Source organism: Poecilia latipinna, unplaced genomic scaffold (assembly GCF_001443285.1).
Source record: "Poecilia latipinna isolate Pla-1442-1.1 unplaced genomic scaffold, P_latipinna-1.0 Scaffold823, whole genome shotgun sequence".
In the NCBI taxonomy this organism is placed as follows: Eukaryota; Metazoa; Chordata; class Actinopteri; order Cyprinodontiformes; family Poeciliidae; genus Poecilia; species Poecilia latipinna.
The window spans coordinates 66,050-89,034 of NW_015113439.1; the positions used below are offsets into that span (position 1 = coordinate 66,050).

General features: G+C 40.9%; 2 protein-coding genes across 3 annotated transcripts in view; one reads left to right on the forward strand and one right to left on the reverse strand.

Annotated features, from left to right (window-relative positions):
• Positions 1-12,466, forward strand: part of ints6 (integrator complex subunit 6) — a 30,945-nt gene extending 18,479 nt beyond the window's left edge. The window contains exons 6-18 of the mRNA XM_015047375.1: positions 1,268-1,393; positions 1,685-1,836; positions 2,571-2,723; positions 5,284-5,416; positions 6,174-6,268; positions 6,363-6,473; positions 6,546-6,761; positions 6,953-7,079; positions 8,507-8,649; positions 8,738-8,924; positions 9,060-9,428; positions 10,049-10,142; positions 10,979-12,466. Of these exons, the coding sequence (XP_014902861.1) occupies positions 1,268-1,393; positions 1,685-1,836; positions 2,571-2,723; positions 5,284-5,416; positions 6,174-6,268; positions 6,363-6,473; positions 6,546-6,761; positions 6,953-7,079; positions 8,507-8,649; positions 8,738-8,924; positions 9,060-9,428; positions 10,049-10,142; positions 10,979-11,072 (2,000 nt within the window). The 3' untranslated portion in view covers positions 11,073-12,466. The remainder of the gene's footprint in view (positions 1-1,267; positions 1,394-1,684; positions 1,837-2,570; positions 2,724-5,283; positions 5,417-6,173; positions 6,269-6,362; positions 6,474-6,545; positions 6,762-6,952; positions 7,080-8,506; positions 8,650-8,737; positions 8,925-9,059; positions 9,429-10,048; positions 10,143-10,978) is intronic.
• Positions 12,467-12,529: 63 nt separating this feature from the next.
• serpine3 (serpin peptidase inhibitor, clade E (nexin, plasminogen activator inhibitor type 1), member 3) lies at positions 12,530-20,048 on the reverse strand. Of its 2 annotated transcripts, XM_015047377.1 has the most exons (11): positions 19,655-20,048; positions 17,984-18,065; positions 17,781-17,911; positions 16,979-17,299; positions 15,683-15,910; positions 14,858-15,100; positions 13,876-14,074; positions 13,695-13,795; positions 13,518-13,604; positions 13,349-13,432; positions 12,530-12,739 (listed from the first exon to the last, which is right to left on the reverse strand). In XM_015047377.1, the coding sequence occupies exons 4-11, from the start codon at positions 17,241-17,243 to the stop codon at positions 12,687-12,689; spliced, it is 1,260 nt and encodes a 419-aa protein (XP_014902863.1). In that variant the 5' UTR covers positions 17,244-17,299; positions 17,781-17,911; positions 17,984-18,065; positions 19,655-20,048; the 3' UTR covers positions 12,530-12,686. The 2 variants fall into 2 exon arrangements, with proteins under 2 accessions (XP_014902863.1, XP_014902864.1); XM_015047378.1 differs by lacking the exon at positions 19,655-20,048 and having other exon boundaries at positions 17,984-18,852.
• Positions 20,049-22,985: the final 2,937 nt, after the last annotated feature.

Genomic DNA, 22,985 nt, shown 5'->3' on the forward strand with positions numbered 1-22,985 from the left:
GCTCATGCCGCCTGCCCATTACTGCTGATGGCAGAGCTGACACAAAGCCACAGGCGAGTGAAAAGGGAAGTGAATGGGTGCACAGGAGGGTCACTAAAGGTGAAGCGAGAGGCTGTAACTGATGAGAAGGTCAACTTTGATTGATCACTTTACTGTTTTTTTTATCTGAATTGTGTGGCCTTGTGAGTGAACTGATATGAAAAATGGTTTAAGACAGATTCAAAGCTTATCATGACACTAATTCATCCGTACGCTCTAGGGGTGCATTGATGAATCGTTCCCGATTTATTTAGTTTTGGGTAATCGGCAATCGGCCGATGCTTAAACATTGGTCTAAACATCAGCCACTAGCTGCTTTCCCATTCACCTTAAAATTGCACAAATTGGAATTATGAAAAGAAATTGGCTTAATAGAAACGTGCCAACTGGGAAAACATGTTTTTTGATTGCCCCATGTATGGAGGCCTCTGTCCACAATGTGGCTGTCAAAGGTTGAGCCTAAAGATCCTTAAAGAAAAAGATCAAAGTTTTTGCGATAGGATGACGTAAATTTTTTTAGCCGCATCAAAGTTTGTGTATTTCTCAAAACTTAAATAGAAACGCGCACTGGACTCTTGGACGTCTCGCAGCGTCACACAGTTCAGCAACAGTTGAGTTTGCCTAGTTAGATATCAGTCCATCATTTATGTTGCTGGGCTAACACATAAGTGCAAATAGCTAAAAGATGGGCGTGATGCTGTTTGCATCAAACACAGAAACGATGTGGAGAAAATCTGAAGAGCCCGTTTTGCCTAATGAAGCAGTGAACCAGGAACAAGTGCTGATGTTGTGTAATTAGGTGTGAGCTGGTATGAATTTGTCAAGGTGTGATGGCTTTGAACAAGTTTGATTTCTGTTTGTCGGTTTACTGGTAGTCGGAGAAACATTTACTGGGACGGTACTGGAAAAGTTCAAGAACCATCCGACTAAGAGCTTCAAGAAACTTTCCAGCGACGATCTTTGGTTATCTCTGGATTCAATCTGTTGCCTAGCAACAGATTGATCGTGTTTCACATTGATTCTTTTCATGGGTTCGTAATCGATGTTGTGTCTTGTGTAATTCTATGTTTAGCAGAAAAAAAACCTACGAATGACTAAAACGAGACTAAATATTGCGTTAGCTTTAATCAAGCTAGCCAAGATGTCCTGTTTGAGCCTTCATAGTTTAACTTTGAGCTTTTTCACTGACCTGAAGTCGACGCTAACCTGTGTGTTCTGTGTGTTGCAGGCCGTTCCTACAGTGTTTTTTCCCAGCGCATGTTGAATCAGTGTTTGGAGTCTCTCGTGCAGAAAATCCAAAGCGGCGTGGTGATAAACTTCGAAAAGACCGGACCTGACCCCCCTCCACTAGAAGGTACGAGAGGCTCTTCTGTTTCTGTGAAATCTGTCTCCGACGAAAGAAGAAGAAGAAGAAACCTCCTTGACATCTGCTGTGCTGCGTTTGTTTGATAAAACGAGAAGCTTTTTTGCCTTCTCCCACTCACCTTTTTTAATCCGCTGAGCTGAATTCATTAGGACAAACCTCCCACCTTCATGGTTAACCGTTAACACGCATATCAGAATTGTTCAGTCATCTTGTTCCTCCAGAAACCTTTCTGCCTGGGTTCGCCGACGGGTGAACCTTTCTCTCTCCGTTTTTGAGCAGACGCTCCAGCCGAGGCGCTGAAATCCGGCCTGCAGCCTTGGCACTGCTGTCACAAGCTCATCTACGTACGACCCAACCCTAAAACCGGCGTCCCCATCGGTCACTGGCCCATCCCTGAGGCCTTCTGGCCAGACCAGAACTCTCCAACACTAGTAAGAGAAACACAAACATAGTATATAGATTATTTTTTTCCACTAAAACCTGATTTTCACTTATTTATGCATACTTCTTCAGCATAAAGTATCCATACCTCTTAAGCTTAATGTGATGCTCTGTTAAAACACCAGTGATTTTTCCTGGGATTTTATTGGAACAAAAAGTCGTGTATTATTAGGATGCAAGAGCGTTTTTCTAGGCTCTTTTCTAATACAAATCTAAAAGTGTGAGTCATTTGTGTGCATCTTCCTTTATTTTACTTTACTAAATTAAAAAAAAATAAAAATAAAACAATTAAAAGGTGCGGTTAATGATTTCCATCTCTAGATCTCTAAAGTTAATTGAAGCAAACCCCAAAACATTTGCACCTTTAATAATAAAGATAGAAGTTAAAAGCATTGAATTGAATCAAGCCTTGATTTTAACTTCTGTCTTTCAGATTTTACTACTACTACCACTTCACTTACTATTTTGTGTTGATCTGTTGCATAAAATTTTATAAAAAATACACAGAATTTTGTGATCGTGACAAAATGTGGATACTTTTTTCCAGATGGTAAGTAGAAATGGTCACTTGTGTGTCAGTGGTGGGGGAAGCTGTATAATCCTCCTCCATAGTTGCTGACATCCTAGTTTAAGCAGTAGACTGAATATTCCTTAAAAAGTGTGCTGTTTTTATCCATAAAAATAGCAATAATAATAATAATCTGTCATTTGTAATCCGACACAGCCGCCCCGCTCGGCCCACCCCCAGGTCCGGTTCTCCTGTGCGGACGCCGAGCCCATGGTGATCGACAAGGTGCCCTTCGACAAGTACGAGCTGGAGCCTTCGCCGCTCACGCAGTACATTCTGGAGAGGAAATCCCCTCACACCTGCTGGCAGGTACGCCTCAGAAAGCTGCACTCCGAGAGGAGAGAATTGTATTCCTAAGAACGCTGCTGGACTGCTGGGAATCTTTCTTTTAAGGTTTTAAATCTCAATTAAGTCCAGATACCAGTTAGCTCTGATTGTGCAAACTGAATGGCTTGGTTGTTGTTCTTTGTGAGAAGTTTCAGACTTTATTTCAGCTGATCAGTGACAAAAACCGTGTGTGAGAGCGCCGTCTTAAAGGTTGGCTGTTGCTGTTTGTTTTTCCACAATTCATACCAAAACACTGGATAATTGCAGGCTGCGACTGGTCCAACTGGACACTGGGAAAGTGAAAGAATTTGAGCTCAGTTTGCTGTCGGCTGTTGTCACCTGTCAGGCCAAGAAACTGAAGCATCCTCTTAAGAGTTATTGTGTGGGTAAAGCTATCTGCAGAAACACACGTTCCCTGAGGAAGAGACGGGGAGGAATTCACTCCGATCACTGCGAGAGAGTTTTTGCCAACCAGTGCATTTAGCACGGCTCTGCGCATAAATGAGAACATTTCTTCCAAATACACATGGAGTGTTATCTTTTAGTTATCCTTATAACATGTTTTTTATTATCAGTGTAGCTTGTCATGATGTTTAAAGAGGGGCAGAAAAAGCAGATGTGGTGGATTAGCAGCTGATTACGTGCTTCTGAGAAATATCGTCTCTGCTGCCCAGAAATTTCTCCGTCACACAGCCGTAGTGTCTTCAGTCAGAGGCCTTTTCACATTCATTGCAAGACGGACTGCTACCACAATGACTCTTTGAAGACGACTTACAAGGTTTAATTTCCTTTGGGAATAATTACGTATTTTTTCAACTGGATTGAATTTAACTTGTTTTTTTTGCAACAGTATTAACAAATGCATTTCAATGAACTCTTAAAGCAAGATTAGCATATTTTATTGAATATTGTAAAACCAGGCCTGTTGCACCATTTAATTGTTTCACTTGTTGCATTGTCTTGCAACAGTAGATATGTCGGGATAGACCAACATAAAGATGTGCATAATTGTGGATCGAAAATAACGTACAATTCAGCACGGAAAAAAAAATCTGAAAAGTGTTTGGTGCATTTTTATTAAACAGCTATACATATGGATGGAGACTATTACTACTTGTTTTAGGTTTATTCCACAATAAATACAAAAACTGAGTAACGTGTTAAAGTCAGTTTTATTTGTGTAACACATTTCAACAAGGCAGTTCAATGTGCTTCACATGACAATTAAATTATTAAAATGGGATTTTTAATAATTTAATCTTATTTATATAAGATTTGCACAAAAAGAAAATACATTAATACTGTAATAATACATTATTTATTTTTTATTAACTATACTTTTCCCAAAAAGGTTTTTAAGAAAACATGCATTTTTACAATATAATTTTCCATTAACTTTAAATGTTCAATTGAAGAAAAAACAAACAAAAAAAATGTTCTATTAAAATTTTAAACAAATTTTTTTACATTCTGAACTGGAAAAAGAACAAATCTGTTTTAGCTAAACTGAAGGCAAAAAAAAAAAATGCCTCTTTGGATTGTAAAGGTTTTTTTTTTTTTTTTTTACACTTCTCGTGTTGTAAAACATTTTGGCAGCATTTATTAGTCTTAAAAATTACGCTCTACTTTGTGATGACCTGTCACATAAAATCTCAGCAGATTACCCTGAACGTTGTGGCTTCAACTTCAAGAGTGAAAAGCTTTTCATGTGGAAATGACCGGTGTGTCGCATCATTTCCTCTCTCGGCGTCACGATCTGCGCGACGCGAAGCCGAGAGGGCGTAGAAACTGACGGATGAGTCTGCTGAGAACAGAAGGCAGAGATGAGAAACTGTGAGCTGTCACACGTCCGTGTGTGTGTGTGTGTGTGTGTGTGTGTGTGTGTGTGTGTGTGTGTGTGTGTGTGTGTGTGTTGATCCCAAATGGATCAAAGTTTGACAGCGGCAGCCGGACTGTCACACACGGGGAAAAGTCAGATTGTTTGTTTTTTTCCTGCCGTCAGCACACCTGTCCAGAAATTGCACTGGAAAATATTCAGGAGTTTTGCTAAACCACCGTATTTATTTACAGAAGCCTCTCACTGGGTCTGATGTTGACTGAATTTAAATGGACCAAACAATAAACACGGGGAGGAAATGAGCTTAAGCAGACAGAGGATTGGATTTAAAAAAAAAGAAAATCTTCTGATTATTAAAAATGTTTCCTGACGTGAATAGTTTGGAGCCAGATGTTCCATCTCCAGACTCCAGTCCTGTTTACCCACATTGACTTTCTTCCAGGATTTTTCTGAAACAAACACTTTTAAGGAGGACTTCTTTTAAAGAGACAGCAGCCTTTTCTTTTAATCCTGATACATTTAAGTTACTCTTAGACATTTATTTCTAGCCTGCAGACGTCCTAATGTGTTTTAATTATTATATATTTAGACTTAATGGAGCAATTTACCAACGTAATATCCTTTTGTACTTCAGCCTTTTGTTTGCCGATCCGAGTTCAAATGTCGCTGCTGATTTACTGATCGGTTTCTGTTTGCTTTTTGCAGGTGTTTGTAAGTAACAGTGCCAAATACAGTGACCTGGGTCAACCTTTTGGCTACCTAAAGGCTAGCACAGCTCTCAACTGCGTCAACCTGTTTGTAATGCCCTACAACTACCCCGTCCTCCTGCCACTTCTGGGTAAGACTCGGCTCCACGCGTTTTCATTTTTACCTCAAGAAATTTCCAGAGTGAAACTCTGGCTGAGCATTGCACGATTTCTAAAGTTTTAAAAATAGATGTAATAGAAAAATCCAGAGTTTAGCTATTGCTAAATTGTTGGGCTGGGAAACTATATGGATATATCAACATGTCATATGAGAAAATTTAGCCATCCTCTATTTGAATTGTTTTTTTTTTAATGTTTTTCTTTATATCAAAACTAAAGAAATGGTCACATTCATCAGATTTTTCATTCAACAACTTAAGCATGTCTTTGTACAATATTAGAAGTACCTTAAAAGATGCAAATAAATCTTCAATTAATTGATTAATGACTTCGATGTTGGTTTGTGAGAAGACAAAGCAGGATAATTACTGAGTGTTTGCGAAGATTAGAAGAAAATGTCAAAGTTGAATATGTAATTCTTATTTGTAAAAATATTTTTTTTGTTTATACAGCTATTCCCAACTAAAAATATATATATGTTTTTAGTTGGGAATGGTATTTTTTTTAAATGCGTAATTAAAAGCACAAGAACGACGAATTCGTCGTTCCCATGACGAATTCATGTAAACGTCTGAGCTCTTTGGCAGCTTTATTTAGAAATACCAGTTAGAAAATGTATTTAATCCATTTTGAACAAGTTATTATGGGGTTATGAAATAACGCTGCAGTAGCAACAACAGTGGCACTTTATGTGTGAAACATTGTTTCGATGTTGTGCTTCTCTGGCAGACGACTTGATTAAAGTGCACAAGTTCAAGCCCACTCTGAAATGGCGGCAGTCCTTTGAGAACTACCTGAAGACCATGCCTCCGTATTATATCGGGGTAAGTCGATTCGGACTAAACTGAATTATTACTTCATTTTTTTGAAACAAAAGAAATACAGAATGTTCCCTTTTCTTTCTTTTTTGTCGCTCAGTCCCTCAGAAAGGCGCTGAGGATAATGGGCGCGCCGAACCTCCTGGCCGAGAACATGGAGTACGGTCTGAGCTACAGCGTCGTGTCCTACCTGAAGAAGCTCAGTCAGCAGGTTTGTTACTCTGTTACTCCTTTGCAATGACTTTGTTAAAAATAACTTCTTTTTTTTTTGTCACGTTGCCAGACAAAAATCGAGTACGACCGCCTGATCGCCTCGATCGGGAAGAAACCCGCTCCGGAGCCTGGCATCAAGGTGCGATGGCGGGGCGGCGGCATCTCGCTGGCGCAGAGACGGGACTTCATCCAGCAGCTGCAGAGTCTCACAGGAGAGGCTCCCGCTCCCACTCTGGAGCTCAACCCCAAAGAGTTTCAGGGCTTCCACCTGGCTCTGCTCAACAAAGTAAGAAAAGATGGATAAAATACAGCAGGGCTGTTTTTGTTTTTAGCATCCTCTGTGATTCTCCTCACATCCCTGAGTGTCCTCCCTCGTAGAACAGCATTTTAAAGCTGCTTTTTTTTTTTTTGTGCTGGTTGTATTTTTTATCTCACACTCTTCTCTTTGCCATCCTTTCTTACCTTGCGCCTCCTCAGGGTCTGAAGCCTCAGAGCTTTAGAAATCCCTACGACATCCCACGCAGCCACTTGCTCGATCAGCTCAGCCGAATGAGGAGGAACCTGCTCAACACCACCGTCTGCACCTTACGAGGGCAGGACTCCGGTATGTTGTCTGAGGAGACGGGACTTTTATGTTACTGTAAAATGCACCGATCTGAACTTTGTGGCCAGTCTTCTGTTTTAGTAAAGATTTCACCTGATGATGCGACATTTGGCCAATTTCTCTTCAAGAACTATAATCGGCGTGTCCGCACATCCTTAAGATGTTTAAATTCATTAGAGTTGACCCTAAATTTGTTAATCACAGGTGTATTTTATCTTGTATATTCTGTGTAATATATTTTTCTCAGCCAAACGTTTGAGTCGTGCACAGACATCTTCATTACATTCCCTTGAGTTTAACTAGCCGCTGTAGCCTTGCATCTATCGTAGGTAAATAAGTTCATCATTAATTGACTGGACAATGCTGTATAATGGATATATACACTGGATCACTGTATAATGCTACGGAGATTTTCTGCAAATAAAGCTTAGCACTACAATAGAAAATATGCAATTTTCTTTTGTATATTCCTGTGGTAATACGAGTCTTAAATTTCATCCATAATGGTCTTAAAAAGTCTTAAATTTGAGATGGTGAAACCTGCAGAAACCCTGGTAACATAAAATTATACAACATAATTTTCTTTCTTTTTTTTTTCAGCCATACTGTCTCAAGTGATCTTTCATTGATAATTAATACAAAATTCAAATTTCCAACCTAGTGAGTTACAACAACATTTAATTTCCTTTTTGGATCAGTAGTTTTGAATTTGTATATTCAAATTTTTGTATTTGTATATAAGGATTTTGTATATTATTTTAGTGAATTTATATCCTCATTCTAACTATAAACAGTGTTTCCATCAATATGCTCATTTTGAAGTATCCCATTTGAAAAGGCTGACGGGAATTTCCCCAACAAGTTTTTGAGCTCAGTTGAGTTGTTTCCGTTTATTATAGCCATGCGCAACATCAACTTCTGACAAAATTATGCTTTGTGCAACCTGTTTGATTCGCTCCAAACCAGTAGACGAAAACACATCTAATTTGCATTTTCTTTTTTGCAACATTTTAAGTCTATCCAAAAGTCGCATGACAATTGGACGTAAACATGTGAGGTTTTCAAAATGTTGCCATTAAGTTCCAAGAAAGCCAGAGGTTGAAAGCTTGAAATAATTAAACATATTTAGCCTTCCCGCTGTCAGACTTGCTCTCTCTCGCTCACCTGCAGCCTGAATGACAGACAACATAGAAACGGATTTATTTTCCAATGACAAACTTTGAGTTTCTTAAGGGCATCTGCACCAAAAAGTCTTGTTTATACTAGAAGGTTGCAGGGCATAGGGGATGTAGCGTTCATCTTCTGGAAAAATACGTTTCCGACGAGCTGAAAATTGGTCATCAGACTATTCCTCAGAGGATTTCTGCTGCAAATAAACTGAAAATTAAATTAAAACTTAATTTGTCCTCTGCTCGTGTTGTTTTCAGACCAGCTCCACAGCGTGCCAATCGCCCAGATGGGAAACTACCAAGACTTCCTTAAATCTGCCCCCCAGCCACTCCGAGACGCAGATCCCGAACAGCCGAAGCGTTTGCACACGTTCGGAAACCCCTTCAAACTGGACAAGAAGGTGCGCCTCGCCCCGTTCACGTCAGCCTTTACGTAGAAGGGAAGAGTACTTCCTAAAGTAAAATGCAACCACCCGATCTCCCTCGCAGGGCATGATGATCGACGAGGCGGACGAGTTCGTGACCGGCCCGCAGAACAAGGGCAAGCGACCGGGAGAGAGCAGCAACATGCCGGGCGGCGGTCCCAAGAGACGGCGCTGCATGTCGCCCCTGCTGCGTCTGGGCCGGGCCTACACGCCTCCGGTGACGCCGCCCGCCAGCCCACGGCACTCGACAGGTCAAATCCGCGGTCTTTCCTTCAAAATAGATGAAAATGGACGAGCAGATCAGCTTTCCGTCGCCTCATCGACGTTTTCTCACAGCTAAACCTGATCGATAACTGATCCTATCTCCTAACTCTCTCACCCTGTAGATATGGACTTAAATGACGGCGCGCCAGAACCTGAGCTGATTATCAACCACCTGAATCAGAACCACTACAGCCCTGACACAAACTCCGACCCCGAGGTGGACCACCCGTCGGGGCCCGCCGACCTCCAGGAGAACCACACCACCGCCGACCCGCAGCTTCTCCGGCACAAGGACGAGGAGGAGAACGGGGTGCCTGGGTCGTGCGAGCCGCTGGGCGGCGAGGGAGGAGTGGAGATGGTGCTGATGGCGGACCAGACGACCCGCTTCCTGTCGCCCGCCGCCCTGAAGAAGCACATTCATGGCGAGACGACGAAGGTCAACAACGAGCTGAGGGTGCTGATCACCAAGGAGATCAGAAAACCTGGCAGACGTACGTACATGTGGGGGATCAGGACTGGTCATGCAGAAATGGTGGCCGACAGACCGTGAGCATATTATAAGAAAGTTTAGTGGAAGGAAAATGTGCGGTTGAAACAAATGCCAAATTACTGTTTTTGTCAAGCTGTAAGTCATTGTTATTAACAGAAATGAACACTTGAAACATATCACTCAGGCGATAAAGCTTCTCTTTTTAAATTGAATTTCTGAAATAAATGACATTTTTAATTCTATTCTGATTTATTGATATGCGCTTGTAGACATGAGCACATTTAAGGTGAGCAGAAATGTCCTTGTAGCTTTTTCCTGACTTACAGTCAACAGCCAGTTTTAATATTTGGTTAGCTTGTTCTCTTGTTTTTCCAATTTTGAAGAGTGGCTTGGTGAAATGGGCCTCAGTCTCATGTTTATACTTTAATGAAAGATAAATTTTATCTAGTTAGGACAGGAAGAGAGGCAGTGTGTGATTCATAACTGTAGGGGGCGCTGTAGCTTTTCCTGATCTATCTAAGCAGTTGAGCATGACTTAAATTATTATTCAATTAATAACAGGATTAAGTTTTTCTCATTAAGGAGTTGGGTTGAAGGAACTTTGCCTTTCTTGTGTTTCAGACTACGAGAAGATCTTCGTCCTCTTGAAGCAGATCCAGGGAACGCTGGACACTCGGCTCATTTTCCTCCAAAACATCATCAAAGAGGCCGCCAGGTAGCAGAGCTGCACTTCTTCTCACAGCCCAGAGTGACAATTAGAGCTATTAAGTAGATTCTTTTACCAACGTTAAAACCACCGGCACACTTTAAATTCTCATTAACTCGAACAAACCAAACACAACTCAGCTGCTCTAAGCTTTTAGTCATGGAGACGCGGTGAAGACGATTTGCTGGAGTTCATACTGAGCATCAGAAAGGAGATCGAAGTGATTCTGAACACAGCGTGGTGGTTCATGTCTGCACAGCCACTAGATCCAGTTGGATCACTTGAGGGATGCGCTGGACCGACAGAATCAGTTCATGAAGTTCAGCTGACAAATCTGCAGGAGCCTTTCGTACCAATACAGTGTACCTAATAAAGTGGCCCTTTTGGGTCTAGGTTTCCCCTGCACATTCTTTTTTTGAACACCTTTGAAATATTCATGTTTTGCTACATAGAAACAAATAGATAATTATAATACCTTGCAAAAGTATACGCACCCCTTAAACCTCACATAACACTACAACTTCTACAGTTAATGTGTTTTATGAAGGTTTTATGACAAACACAGATGAAAAAATTGTACATGGTCTTAAAAGACCTTTTTTATTCAATAGGTAAACTAAAAAGTCTTGGGTTGCATTTGTAATCAGCCCCCCTAACTCTTACGCTCTTAAATAAAGCTGATTGCTACCACCTTATTAAATAAAAACCTCAATAGTAAGTTTGGCAATGTACCGTGACGAAAATTAATAAAACATCATAAAAACATCTAGTTTAGCTTTCAGTAGGTGTAAACGATGTTGAAAATGTAAACTTTAAATTTTTTATTATTTTTTTCATCGTCAAAGGTTTAAGAAGAGAGTTCTCATCGAGCAGCTGGAAAACTTCCTCGAGGAAATCCACAACCGATCCAACACCATGAACCACGTGGACATGCTCTGAGACCAACTCAAACTGCACAGACTAATAATAATAACAATAATAATAATAATAAAACCCTCCGCATCCCTGTGGAAACAACCACTCCCCCCCTCCTCAACCAAGACCCAAAGACGAGACGCAGCGGAGTCCGGGATCTGGAATACCGAGAGATCCCTGGTTTGACATTTAATCTACAGGGCCGGGTATCAAGACGGGAGCGATCGCATCTCATGACCCGGGTGGAGTTGAAGACTTTTTTTCTTTTTTTTTGTCCCAGGGAGGATCTGATGATGATGATGAGTGTGATGTTCAGTTGTTGTTTTTTTCTTTCCTGTGAAGATGTGGCGGACAGAGTTCAGTCTGAGCGTTGCGTGTTTCCAGATATCTCAGGGTCGTAAGGGATCCAGTGAAGATGTTTTTTTTTTTTTTTTTCCTTCCACAATAATTTCTTTTCCATCATCTTCCCCCACCGCAACGTAGTAGGTATTACTCTCTTACATTTCTGATTGCGAGGGGAGTGATGAGAGGAAATCCGATTTGTTCCAATCGAATTTCTACACTCCACCGACCAGAGGCACTCCGCTCCTCGGCTCTCGAACAGACAGAATCTGATTTCAAGGTCACCGTAGTCGATTATCGACGTAATGATTTAGGTGTCGGACGAAGTCGGCGGTTTTCAAGGATCCTTTAAGCCTAGAAAGGTTTGTTCTGCAAAGCAGAGTTACAGCAAACTAAATGCAAAGGTAGGTCATGAAAACAGGGACAAAAAGCTCAGGAACCGTCATTAATGCATCAGCGTCAGCAATAACATCGAGTCCCCCTCCCCCACCTATTTATTTATGCCCCGAAAGGGCTGATATGCAACGTGAGCTGGAAGCGATGATGAAGAGGGGTCTTGGTTCCTGCCAAATTACTGAACAAACCCCCATCAACTACCCCCTTCTCCCCCTGTCGGCCACTGATCTCAAACCAACTTCGTCACTTCACCGCAATTGCACTTGTGTAAATTTGAGAATTATTATTTAATGTAATTTAAAAGAGGAAAAAAATGTTGTTGTTGTTGCAATTTCTGAGAAAGAATGGGAATCCATATTCGGCGTTCTCAAATGTACACAAACTGACCCTTGTTTTGGGTCCAGAGGTCAAAAGTTGATTTCCGAATCCAGTGGCTCCCCTCTTCCTCTGCAAACTCTCCCCGGATAGGGACCAAAATCTGCCATACTTGTCTTTTATGTGTGAAGAGGCCGCTACCAAAAGAGTATTTTGAATACACTGTAAAGATGTAAATAACCCTAGAGTACTATTTAAAAGAAAAACAGAAATGTTCAGTGGAAAAAATGGCCTTTTTGTAAGTATTTCCATAAATAAAGTTTCTATTTTACACTGTGAAGGGCCATGTAAATAAAGTGTTCCATAAATGTGTGACTCCTTGAGATTTTTTTTGTTCATTAATGTAAATAACAAACACACCCACTGTGTAAAAACATATTAAAATTTTATTTACAGGTATTTACAAAAATAACATCCCTCTTCCTGAAGTGTCCTCGTATCTTCCGTTTGGTCCATAAATAAATACAGAGGGTGAAACTGGTTGGCATGGATTGGTGCGATTTGGGGTGGTGGCGTTGAGGAGGGTTATATTCCTTGGTCTGCTGGGTTCATTATTCTGCCCATAAACAGGATGGAACCTGAAAGGAAAAACATAAATGTTTTGCTAAAAATAAAAATAAAAAGCCTGAAGGCAAAACAAAGTCTGATTCACTGCAAAAACGACAAAAAAAATCTTAAGTATTTTTGGTCTATTTTTGGTTTACCCAGATTTTTACAATCTGGGTAAAAATGTCTCATCATGAGTGAAATAATATCAATATTAAGGAATATTTTTACTTAAAACAAGCACCTGTATCTTGCTGAAAAGTTACTTGTAAGTTAGTTTTGTTGTAGTGTATTAAGATATTTGCTCTGGAATTATTCGACAAACTGATTTTTAACTTCCATCCACTAGAGGTCGCCAAATATCTATTTTTTTTAAATACCGCAACTTCATAATTTTTCTGTTCCATCATGAATCCAGAGTCTCTGAATGCTAACTTGCATTTTCCGCTTTTCTTAAGAGTTTAATTTGTTTTCAGTTTTACTCATTGTTAAATATCATCGTTAGGACACAATTTATGAGTCTGGCTACTAGAAATGGCGATGACAGCCCTTTAAAAATGCGAATCAGAGGACCCTGAAACGAGAAATAGAAGGAGCTACTTGTGTTTTATGGAGGTAGAGAGTATTCACAGTGTACATACCTGTGTTAACCTGGCGAAGCAGAAATAAAAATGGCCGGTCCGCCTTGAAAACGGGAGCGCGCGACCGTTTGAGTAGCACCATAGCTGGAATGATAAAAACTAACCGTTAAACGTCCATCCGCCATATTGACTCCGGCACTTATCAGTAGCAAGACATGACGCTACAGACCTGTTGCAGCAGCTGCTTTCGTCCCATCTTCTGCAACTTCTATTCTGACTTCATGGACGGCATCGGACACATAAAGACCCTCTTCCGCTGCAGGAAGTGAAACGGAGCAGCGGCCATCAGCGGCGCTTGTGGAAATGGCTTTCTGTTAAAACCGCACGAGGAATCGGATCAACTGACCTGATATCCCCGTGAAGTCGGCTGCCGTCGGGTTAAAGGCGTCACTGACGCCCAGAGCAGGAAGCACTGACCTCAGGCTGAACTTGTTCTGCATTCTAAATCTGAAAAATAAAAATAAAACACATCATATACAGTCTGAGCTGGGTTCTAGATGTTGTAACCTTAGAACGAGGGATTTCACCTGGGCAGGAAGATGTCCATCTTGGTCCTCCGCAGACCGGACTCCCAGGAGGCCAGCTGGCGGGCGGTGAGCTGGGACTCCAGGGAGGACAGCGGGCTCTTCCTGTCGCTGGGCAGGACCACCTGCAGGCTCAGGGCGCGGCCCAGGTACGGCAGCTCCAGCACGGTGTAGCGCTGGTCCGATGAAGTCCTGAACTGACCTGAGGGGGAAAATCCCCAAAACAAGGAGCTTCTTCAGACTTTGTTACATTACACCCATAAACTTCAATATACATATATTACTGGGGTTTTAGTGGTTAGACCAAATATGATGTAGTACATAGTTTTCAGTGGCCAATCAAGAGCACCTGTGTCAGGTCTAGTTAACTAATGAACTAGACCTCATAGGTCTAGTTCATTAGTTATTCATTAACAAAACCAGTTAAGAAATTTTTGAAAACATGTATTTTTAGGGGTATTTTTTTACTAAGCTGTACTAATTTTACTAGGAAGTATCGTTACTCTTACTTGACTAAAATGTCTGGACATTCGACCCACTTTGAGTAACTGAACGAAGAACAAGCTTGTTTTAACCAAACATTCACAAGACACACACACACACACACACCTGCAGGTTTGTTAAAGTGTCATAACTTTTACACTGAAATAAACTGATTTGTAAATATTTTATAATTATGTTATTCATCTGAAATGATGTCATTTTGGTCCTTAAAATAACCAAAATAATTGATCAGTTATTCAGCAACTAAGCTTTTCTTTTTACCAAATACCTTTTTTTTTTTACTCAAGTCATTTCTTGGATGGTTGCTTTTTGCTTTTACTTGAGTAAACATATGTGAAGCAGTGCTACTCTTAACATTTTTGGCTACCGTACCCACGTCTGGTGGTAACTATCTGGCAAGGAGACAAAACTCAAAACCAGACCACTTTCCTTCAACATTTAACTATTGACGTACAGCCTATAAGGGAGGATGTGCTCTTACCAAAGCTGACCTCTCCAGCCTGGTACATCATGGGCACCTTGACGGCGCTCCCGTCAGTCAGGACGAAGGGCAGGTTCTGGGTGTTGCCGAACATGAACTGCTTCTGCCAGACGCCCCTGAACGCCACCGTGTTGACCAGGGCCACCTGAGGCTGTTGTCCCCACCAAAGGGCTTCTGCCTGGGCTTCGCCGGAGCCGGACATCTCCCCGCTGCTGCTTCCTGACTGGAGAGACCCCGACCCATCTGAACAAAACAAAACAAAACAGTTTAGGTCCTTGTCTTATCAGCATGAGTTCGATTGAAACAGGAAGGCTGGAGAAACAGTGGAGTTTTTCTTATTGTAGTTGCAATACTTAAGACGGCAAATTCAATTCTGCTGTGTTTGTGTGTGAGGAGGACTGGTTCGCATGACTCTGCAATAACAAGACTCCAAAGAGCTGAGATGTCTGCCGGTGTTGACAGCTTAGTAGTTTTATCAGCAGATTTCGCTTCTCTTTGATCGCATTCAAGCAAGACAAGTGCTAAATGGAGCAGCTTGTCTCCAGCTCTTCCTCTGCTCTGCTTAGTCAGCATAGCAGCTGGTTGTAGTTTTAAAGATCTGTGGTGAGTGATGCATTTACGAAGAAAATCCCATTTGTGATTGTGTCTGTGATTTGAGTTTAGTGTCTTGCGACAGCATTCCATCACTTTACAGCCACAAACATGCAGTTCCAGACAAACAAGTGGAGAGTCGTCACAGAGCAACTCTCAACCTCCATATTATTGTCATTAATGTCAAATGTTAAGCGCTGCTGCCGCGGCAGCTGATGAAGCGGTCAGGTTTACCGTAGCCGTGTCCCGTTGGCTCTGAGTGGCCTCGAGCGAGACCGGGTTGGCTGAAGTTGGCTCGCACCACGCTGGTGTCGACCCAGGCGGCAGCGTGCTGCGTGAACTCGGCCAGGAGTCGGACCCCGCTCTGGACGAACAGCGTGCAGGTCTGCTGCAGCCACGCCCCTTGGCTGCTGTTGCTCACGTCGCCCTGGGCGTGCAGCAGGAAGTCTCGCACCTGAGCATCTGCAGGGGAGAAATAAGTCATATGAGACGGTGCAGAGCTTGGATTTTATTTTGCCTTTTTTTGTTGTTGTTGTTCAGGAGCAATTATTACTGTTATTGGTACTGAAATACACTTCATTCTCTGTGAGAAAATATGTTTTAAGACCTAAGTAAACCATTCGACATTCAAGCTGCAGCAGCAGATTGATTTATTTCCCTACACATCCCATAAAGACTCCATCAAACTAATAGCATTCAGGCTGGAAAGTGCTGCAGTCTGCGGGTTGTTTTGAAGCTGAGAGGGTAAGAGCATTTCAACATAACGCAAAGACCATCTCCTCTCCATTATTCACCATTATTAGAAGCTTGTTGTAGAATATTTCATTTTTTTGTCTGAAGTGTACATTTAATTTTCTCCGGTAATGACTAAGCTTATCCGTTTTAGACTTTACGGTGACTTCTGTTTGTTTTTTTTAAGGGAGATTGTCACCTTCCTAATTGTTAATGGCTTTAGCAAAAAAAAAAAAAAAAATCTTTAATTTCCTTTTGGGATCAATAAAATATTTTTGAATTTCAATTTGAATTGAACTGAAAATTTTTAAACTGAAAATAAAAATTTTCAAACTTAAAAAAAAAAAAAAGTTTGAAAACTTTTTTTCTAATTTTGTTTTTATTTCTAATTTTTTTTATAGCCCCTTTAAATTGCCCTCCTTGAATCTCACCTCTAGCTAACCTGTGAGCTAATACCCCTGGGAGGAAAATAAAATAAAAAAAAGATCCTCATCAGTCACATTTATTGGTAAGGAACCACATTGGCCTCCTGATCCGTCTCCTGAGGCCAAGCCGCAGGAGTGGTTAATGAGATTAGAGCTGGTGTGGAGGCCGGTATTACGGCTCCAGACACCACTGTGCTCTGCGGGGGCCAGCCGGCAGCAGCAGCACCGCTCCACGCCACCTGGTACCAACGGCGCTGAGCGCCACCGACAAAAACCCTCCACTTCTCACAGCAAAATGAGCTGCTAACGCGAGTCCGACGCCCACTTTTTTTTTTTTTTTTTTTTTCCCCTCCTTTCCACGAAGCCTAGATACCGTTCACGTTGTATCCCAGCGTTCCCTCCAGCTGAGCCCGGGTGTTGCCCCTGGCGCCGAGCTGCAGCAGGGCCAGGGACAGGGACACGCTCGCTGGGGACGCGATCAGGTTGGAGCGGTTCTCCGCCTCGGTGAGCGTCTGGTAGAGGCTGACGGCGAAGCGGTTGTGGAGCTCCCGCATGCTGTCCTGAAAGCTGCCGGTGCAGTGGCTCCTCTCGGCCAACCAGAGGAACACGAAGACGGAGGCCAGAGGCAGACGACGCATGTCCTCAGGTGGAGGAAGTGTCCACGGGGCTCAACTCGGTGGTCCGACAATCAGAGCTGTAAGATTAGAGGTGATAAAAGTTTTCAGCTGGGGTCAGAAAGGTCAGACATTCACGGGAGAGCCGGTCAAACACCGGAACTGGCATCTTATGTGCAAGAAATAATGTGAACAACTTTATTAAGCAACTTGAAGTTACAACATGAAGAAGCCCCACCTGTTTGGAGTTGCTTTTGAATCATAATCAATGGCACTTTGATCGACATGTTTGATGAATTTGACAAAATGTCATGTTTATTGCTGGTTATGTTTTTATAAAGCACATTATTGCTGAAATGTGCTATACAAATAAACTCATCCTACATGTGCATACAGACGCTGTCAAAAAATCTATATTTATTTACTGCATCATTAAAAATACAATCAGTGGGAGGAAAAAGTAATTGAAATTCTTCAAGTTTCTGTTTCTAGAAGACTTTAGGAACACTTCTGGATGACTTGATAGCTGGAGTTAATTTCGTAGATGAAATAAAACTTTACCTGTGGACAGGTAAGGCAGTAGCGGTTCAGCCGGCTTTCTGCTCCGTCCCCCAGCTCTCCTTGTCACCTAGTCACCGCCTCTGTCCCGGGTTATCAGCCTCCAGCTCAGTCTGCCCGAAACGCCCGTCTCCCTGAAACGGTCATGAGACGGTGTTTAAAGGGAAAACTTTCTTGTTTGCGGTTGCCGTCGGCGATGTCCGTACCAATCGTCCGGTATTCCTGCCTCCTCAGGGGCTAAAAAGAGCCAGGCGGAGGGAGGCATGTCACTGACCAGCAAATCCCAAGCTGGGCAGAGGGGAGAGAACACTCCTGATAATGTGTGTGTGTGTGTGTGTGTGTGTGTGTGTGTGTGTGTGTGTGTGTGTGTGTGTGTGTGTGTGTGTGTGTGTGTGTGTGTGTGCATATAGCTGGCATGCATATTCCATTGAGAAAGAAAGACATTTTCCCATTCAGCTTTATCAGAAAACACATTCCAAAAGGATCAATTTTATGCAAATTGGGGGACTTTTGTAATTGTATTTTTCTGACCTCTACTTTGAATCAAGTTTGAAAATTAAACAGATCTTTCATTCACTTTTCCATTTTTTCGTTTTATTGCAGTCGACAATAATTTTTAGGTTGCATGTTGTGTTAGTTAAATTAAGTGTATCTGATTAGTACGGACACACTCACATGGGTCATTATCAACGCAGCCTCACTAATTACTGGCTATAACTAAGGCTAACTTTTAAGAACACCAAAGATTACAGTTAACGTTAAAATAATGTTTTATCAGTGTTTGGAGAACATTGTGTAAAGGTTACTGCCAATGTTCAATTACCCTTAATCAGTGTTCAGGGAACAATGGATAAAGGTTACCGTTAGAAAGAGCAGGTATTGGAGAACATTAGCTAAAGCTTTTAACTAATGTTTAGGTAAACTTTGGCTAGTGTTCAAGGAATTCTAACCAGATGTTAGAAGTAACAGGTAGAATAGCTAACCTTTCAGCATTAATTGGAGAAGATTAGCTAAAGGTTTCAGCTAATATTTAAATAAAAAAATTGACAGTATTTAGAGAACCTTCGGTGAAGATTTCAGTACCTTTTCAGTTTCATTTAAGATTTGCATAAGGGTGTGCATAAGACTGACATGACACCGTCATAAGCATGATATAACATCTGTCATAAACATGATATTACACCTGTTATGAACATGAAGGAGTCTTTATGAATGTCTATGACTGTTTTCATGAAGTGTCAGTCAGTAAATAATGACACATTCAATGCAAAGTTGCTTTAAACGTTGCATTAAAAGTCCACTAGAAGTGCCAACTTTGTATTATTTTGTAAAGAATGACACTTTCATGCAAAGTTGGCACTATTAATGGACTTTCAGTGTAACTTTTAGAGCAAAAAACAGTCAACAAAGAAATGTAAGACGTTGATTGGTGCATGCCCTTTATTTACCCTAAAGCCCATCCACTCTGGAGTATTTCCCCCCCTCCCTGAGCCGTCCCTCCTAATTGGGGCCGTGACAGTCAGCGAAATAAAAGTTCCTGGTATTTTTCCCATGAAAAAGAAGAGAGCATGATTGGTAGCCATCAGGTATTCAGCTGCTTTGTTTGACGGCAGATTCCGGCCATTACTGGAGTCGACTAATTAGAGAGAAGCTGCGGCGCGGGGGCTTCATTAAGCAGGGCTGCCGCATTCTTCAAAAGCTCCAACTCCAAACGCAGGAATTTGGAATTTGAGGACTTTGATGGAGAAATTGAGAAGTCACAGTAAAAGACCGAGGACAGTTATTAAAAAAAAAAAAAAACTAATTGTAAAGAAGAAAAGGTCATGCACATGTCATCCACATAGAAGACACAGTTTCCCTGACTCATCCTGCTCCACCTCCAGTGTCCTACATCCCTTCAGGCTCCAGGGATCGCCAGGCCGCTGAAGGATCAGAGAGTGTGTGCCATGGTGACAGGCTGCCACAAGGCCACGGCTTCCAGAACAATCTGCAAAAAAACAAAAACAAAAGAGAGAGAGTGATGATGGAGCCAACGGTGGGATCCGCTCACAGAGGTTCCAGCATGTGCACCACAAATCTGGAACAAACTTCAAGAAAACTGTCAAACTGCTGAAACACTGACTTCCTTTGAATCTCGGCTAAAAACGCCCCTTGTTTAGAGTTGTATTTGAAACGTAATCAATTACGAATGTAACAATGGCACTTGGCTTAATGTAATGTTTTGATTGTTGATTCTATGTTGCATGACTTTGTATTTTTGTTTTTGTTATGATGTAAAGCACTTTGAAATGCCTTGCTGCTGAAATGTGCTGTACAAGTAAAATTTTATTGATTGACTGATTGATTGATGGGCCTAAAGAACCATACAAAAGAACAACAACAATTCTGCTTTTCAATTTTAATTGAATAGAAAAAAGTGGAGAAACACTTCAAATATTTGAGGTGCAGCATTTGTGGCACGTTTGTGAAATCAGAGTAGTGATCTGGAAAGGCTGATCCGGTGCTGTGACTCCACAGCGCCACCAACTGATTAAGACACTCACCTCCAGGCAGGAATTTAATTCTGAGGAAAAAGTTAAACGACAAGTCTGAAAAATATCTTAAACTCAGTAAATTTCCTCATCTTTAAAACGTTACCAGAACAAAACCTTATTTATTTATTTATTTATTTATTTATTTATTTTTATTTATTTTTACAAAATAAATCAAAGTAGTACTGGCCTCTGTATGTAAAAAGAAAATGAAAAACTCCCTTTAGTCAAACTAATTGATCGATATTTAACTAAAAACATTCAGAAAAATTGATTATTGGGGTTTGTTTGACATCTACAACCTCATCTGGATCTCTTACATAAGTCCTTCACACATAAACACTTTTTCTAGTAACTCCTCCAAGATTTCTTGTACTAAATCAACTCAAAATACAACAAAGTACTTTGGTTGTTGTGACTTTCGAAGTTTTACTTCATTAAATGTTTTGATTCTACAAAATGTTAAACTCCTGATTTTAAAATCTGCCCACGCACCTCACAAAAGGAGCAAGTTACTACCAAGCGCATGAATGATATTATTAATCACACTGGTCCCATTTCTGGATTCAGAACTAAAAACAAAAAAGTATTTTTTTTCCCCCCCCCACTGTTACCTTACAGCCATACTTCATAGTGCAGCTTAAAACAATCTGCTCTGTGTTCATTTTGTGATGATTGCATCCTCCTCCCCAAAACTCAATATGCTGGCAGTACCCACCACTGTGCAGTACGAACAGACCACACACACACACACACACACACACACAGGTTTTAGTGATCACGCTGAGCAGAGAAGTTTCCAACACACATACAAACACACTTCCATAAATCATATTCCTGGTAGAAGTTATTAAACGTTTTGAAGAAAGCACAAAGTGAAACACTAGAGGGCAGCATTGTACTGCGCCCTCCATAGGGTTAGATAGGGGTTTAGGGGTGTTCTGTCTATCAGTGCCACCCTTAAATCCGCCCTACCTTGTGGTAATGCGCATGCGCCACGTCACATACTGCTGACTGAGCAGATTTCTTATAAATACGTCCTACCTGTGGAAGTTTCATTTCATGTGTTTTATTTCATCTCAAATTACGGGAAGCTTTATTTAATTTATTTTATACCTGGCCTTCATTAAGCTGCTGTATTACTTCATGTTTTTAGTTTACATGACAGGCAGCATGTAAATATATAAGCTTTAGTTTGCCGTCTGCAATGTCGTTAAACAAGTTATTGTTTGGCGGTTAATCAGGACAAAATACGTTGTCTTGTGGGGTTTTTTGTGCCTATACTTTAAAATATTACAGTTTAATAACACTCGTTGTTGTTAAACTTTGCTAAATAGATGTTGGCGGCGATACTATGTGAGACTGAAGCTGTGTAAAAGCGGTGTAATATTAGTGTGTATGAATTATTCCTATCATTTCAGGTGCACAGTGACCTGCGCAGTTCGGTGGACACATTGCGGCTGCGCTGCATTGAATAAAGTCTGTCATACAGCGCACTAATGCGCAATGTACATGTAACCCAACTAGCTCTTTTAATGAGAGCTCACAAGCATTTCATATAACATGATCAGCAGATGTTAACTTGTAGTAATTTTCCACATTTCCCTCCTTTTGGTTATTAGTAAATATGTAGTATTTAAAATTTTATTCCATCCCCACTGATTATATAAAAGGACATTTCTACCATTTTTATGGTGAGAGGTGAGAAATTATCCCATACATTTCAAGACATTTCATATTCATTATGTCATTGAAACATTATTCTGTATGATGAAAACCTACCGGCATTCATCCACTCATCCCTTGAGTTTCTCCTCGCCAGGGAGACGGTCATCTACATGTTTTGTCATCTTTCATAAAACCTTAAAAGGAGAAATTTGAACTAATGTATTTGGAAGTAAAGTACCAGCAGAATACCAAACCGTTTTCAAAGTAATATTTCCAATTGCTTAAATAAGTCATTATTTTAATCCCAAATTCTTCCATGCAAAATAAGTGCATCTATTTCAATCATTATAACTCCCTAACACGATAATTATGAATAATTTAAGTCTAAAGAAATACATTTATTTATTTATTTATTTATTTATTTATTCAAACACACAAAAGAAAAATTAAACATATTAAGGCCTGTAATTTATCAACAAGAGATTTATGTTCAGCATTTAATTAAAATCAATTCACCCTGAGGAGGAGGTTGTGTGCTGGAACCACTTAGACCCGTTCTTCTAGAACTGGGTGGGATTTCCTCTGTAGACTGCAAACGTCTTCACAGAATCCAACAAATCAGCTTTGTGGTCGCTCTGCCTCTTAATCCTCTAAGAGGGGCTTTTATTTCCAATAAAGGTCTTTAGGATTCTCTAAAGGTTTGGTTCCCTCAATTTAGAAAACCAAAACTCTGTGAATTATGCCGAACAGGATATTATGACTAGTGTGTTTGAAAATTGGTTCGTAAGTCAAACTTAACATCACGGTTTCTGACAATAGGGATGACCTTCATCTGCTCAGACACCAGGCCATGGTATGAGGAAAAATGTATTGGAAAGAAATGTACATATTTTTAGTTTGACCTCAAAAATGAACTTTTCATGTTACCAAAAAAATACCAATTTTTGCTTTCATCATCCTATAAAACATTGCTCATCATTTTTCTTCAGTCCAGTCCGTTGGGCAAATT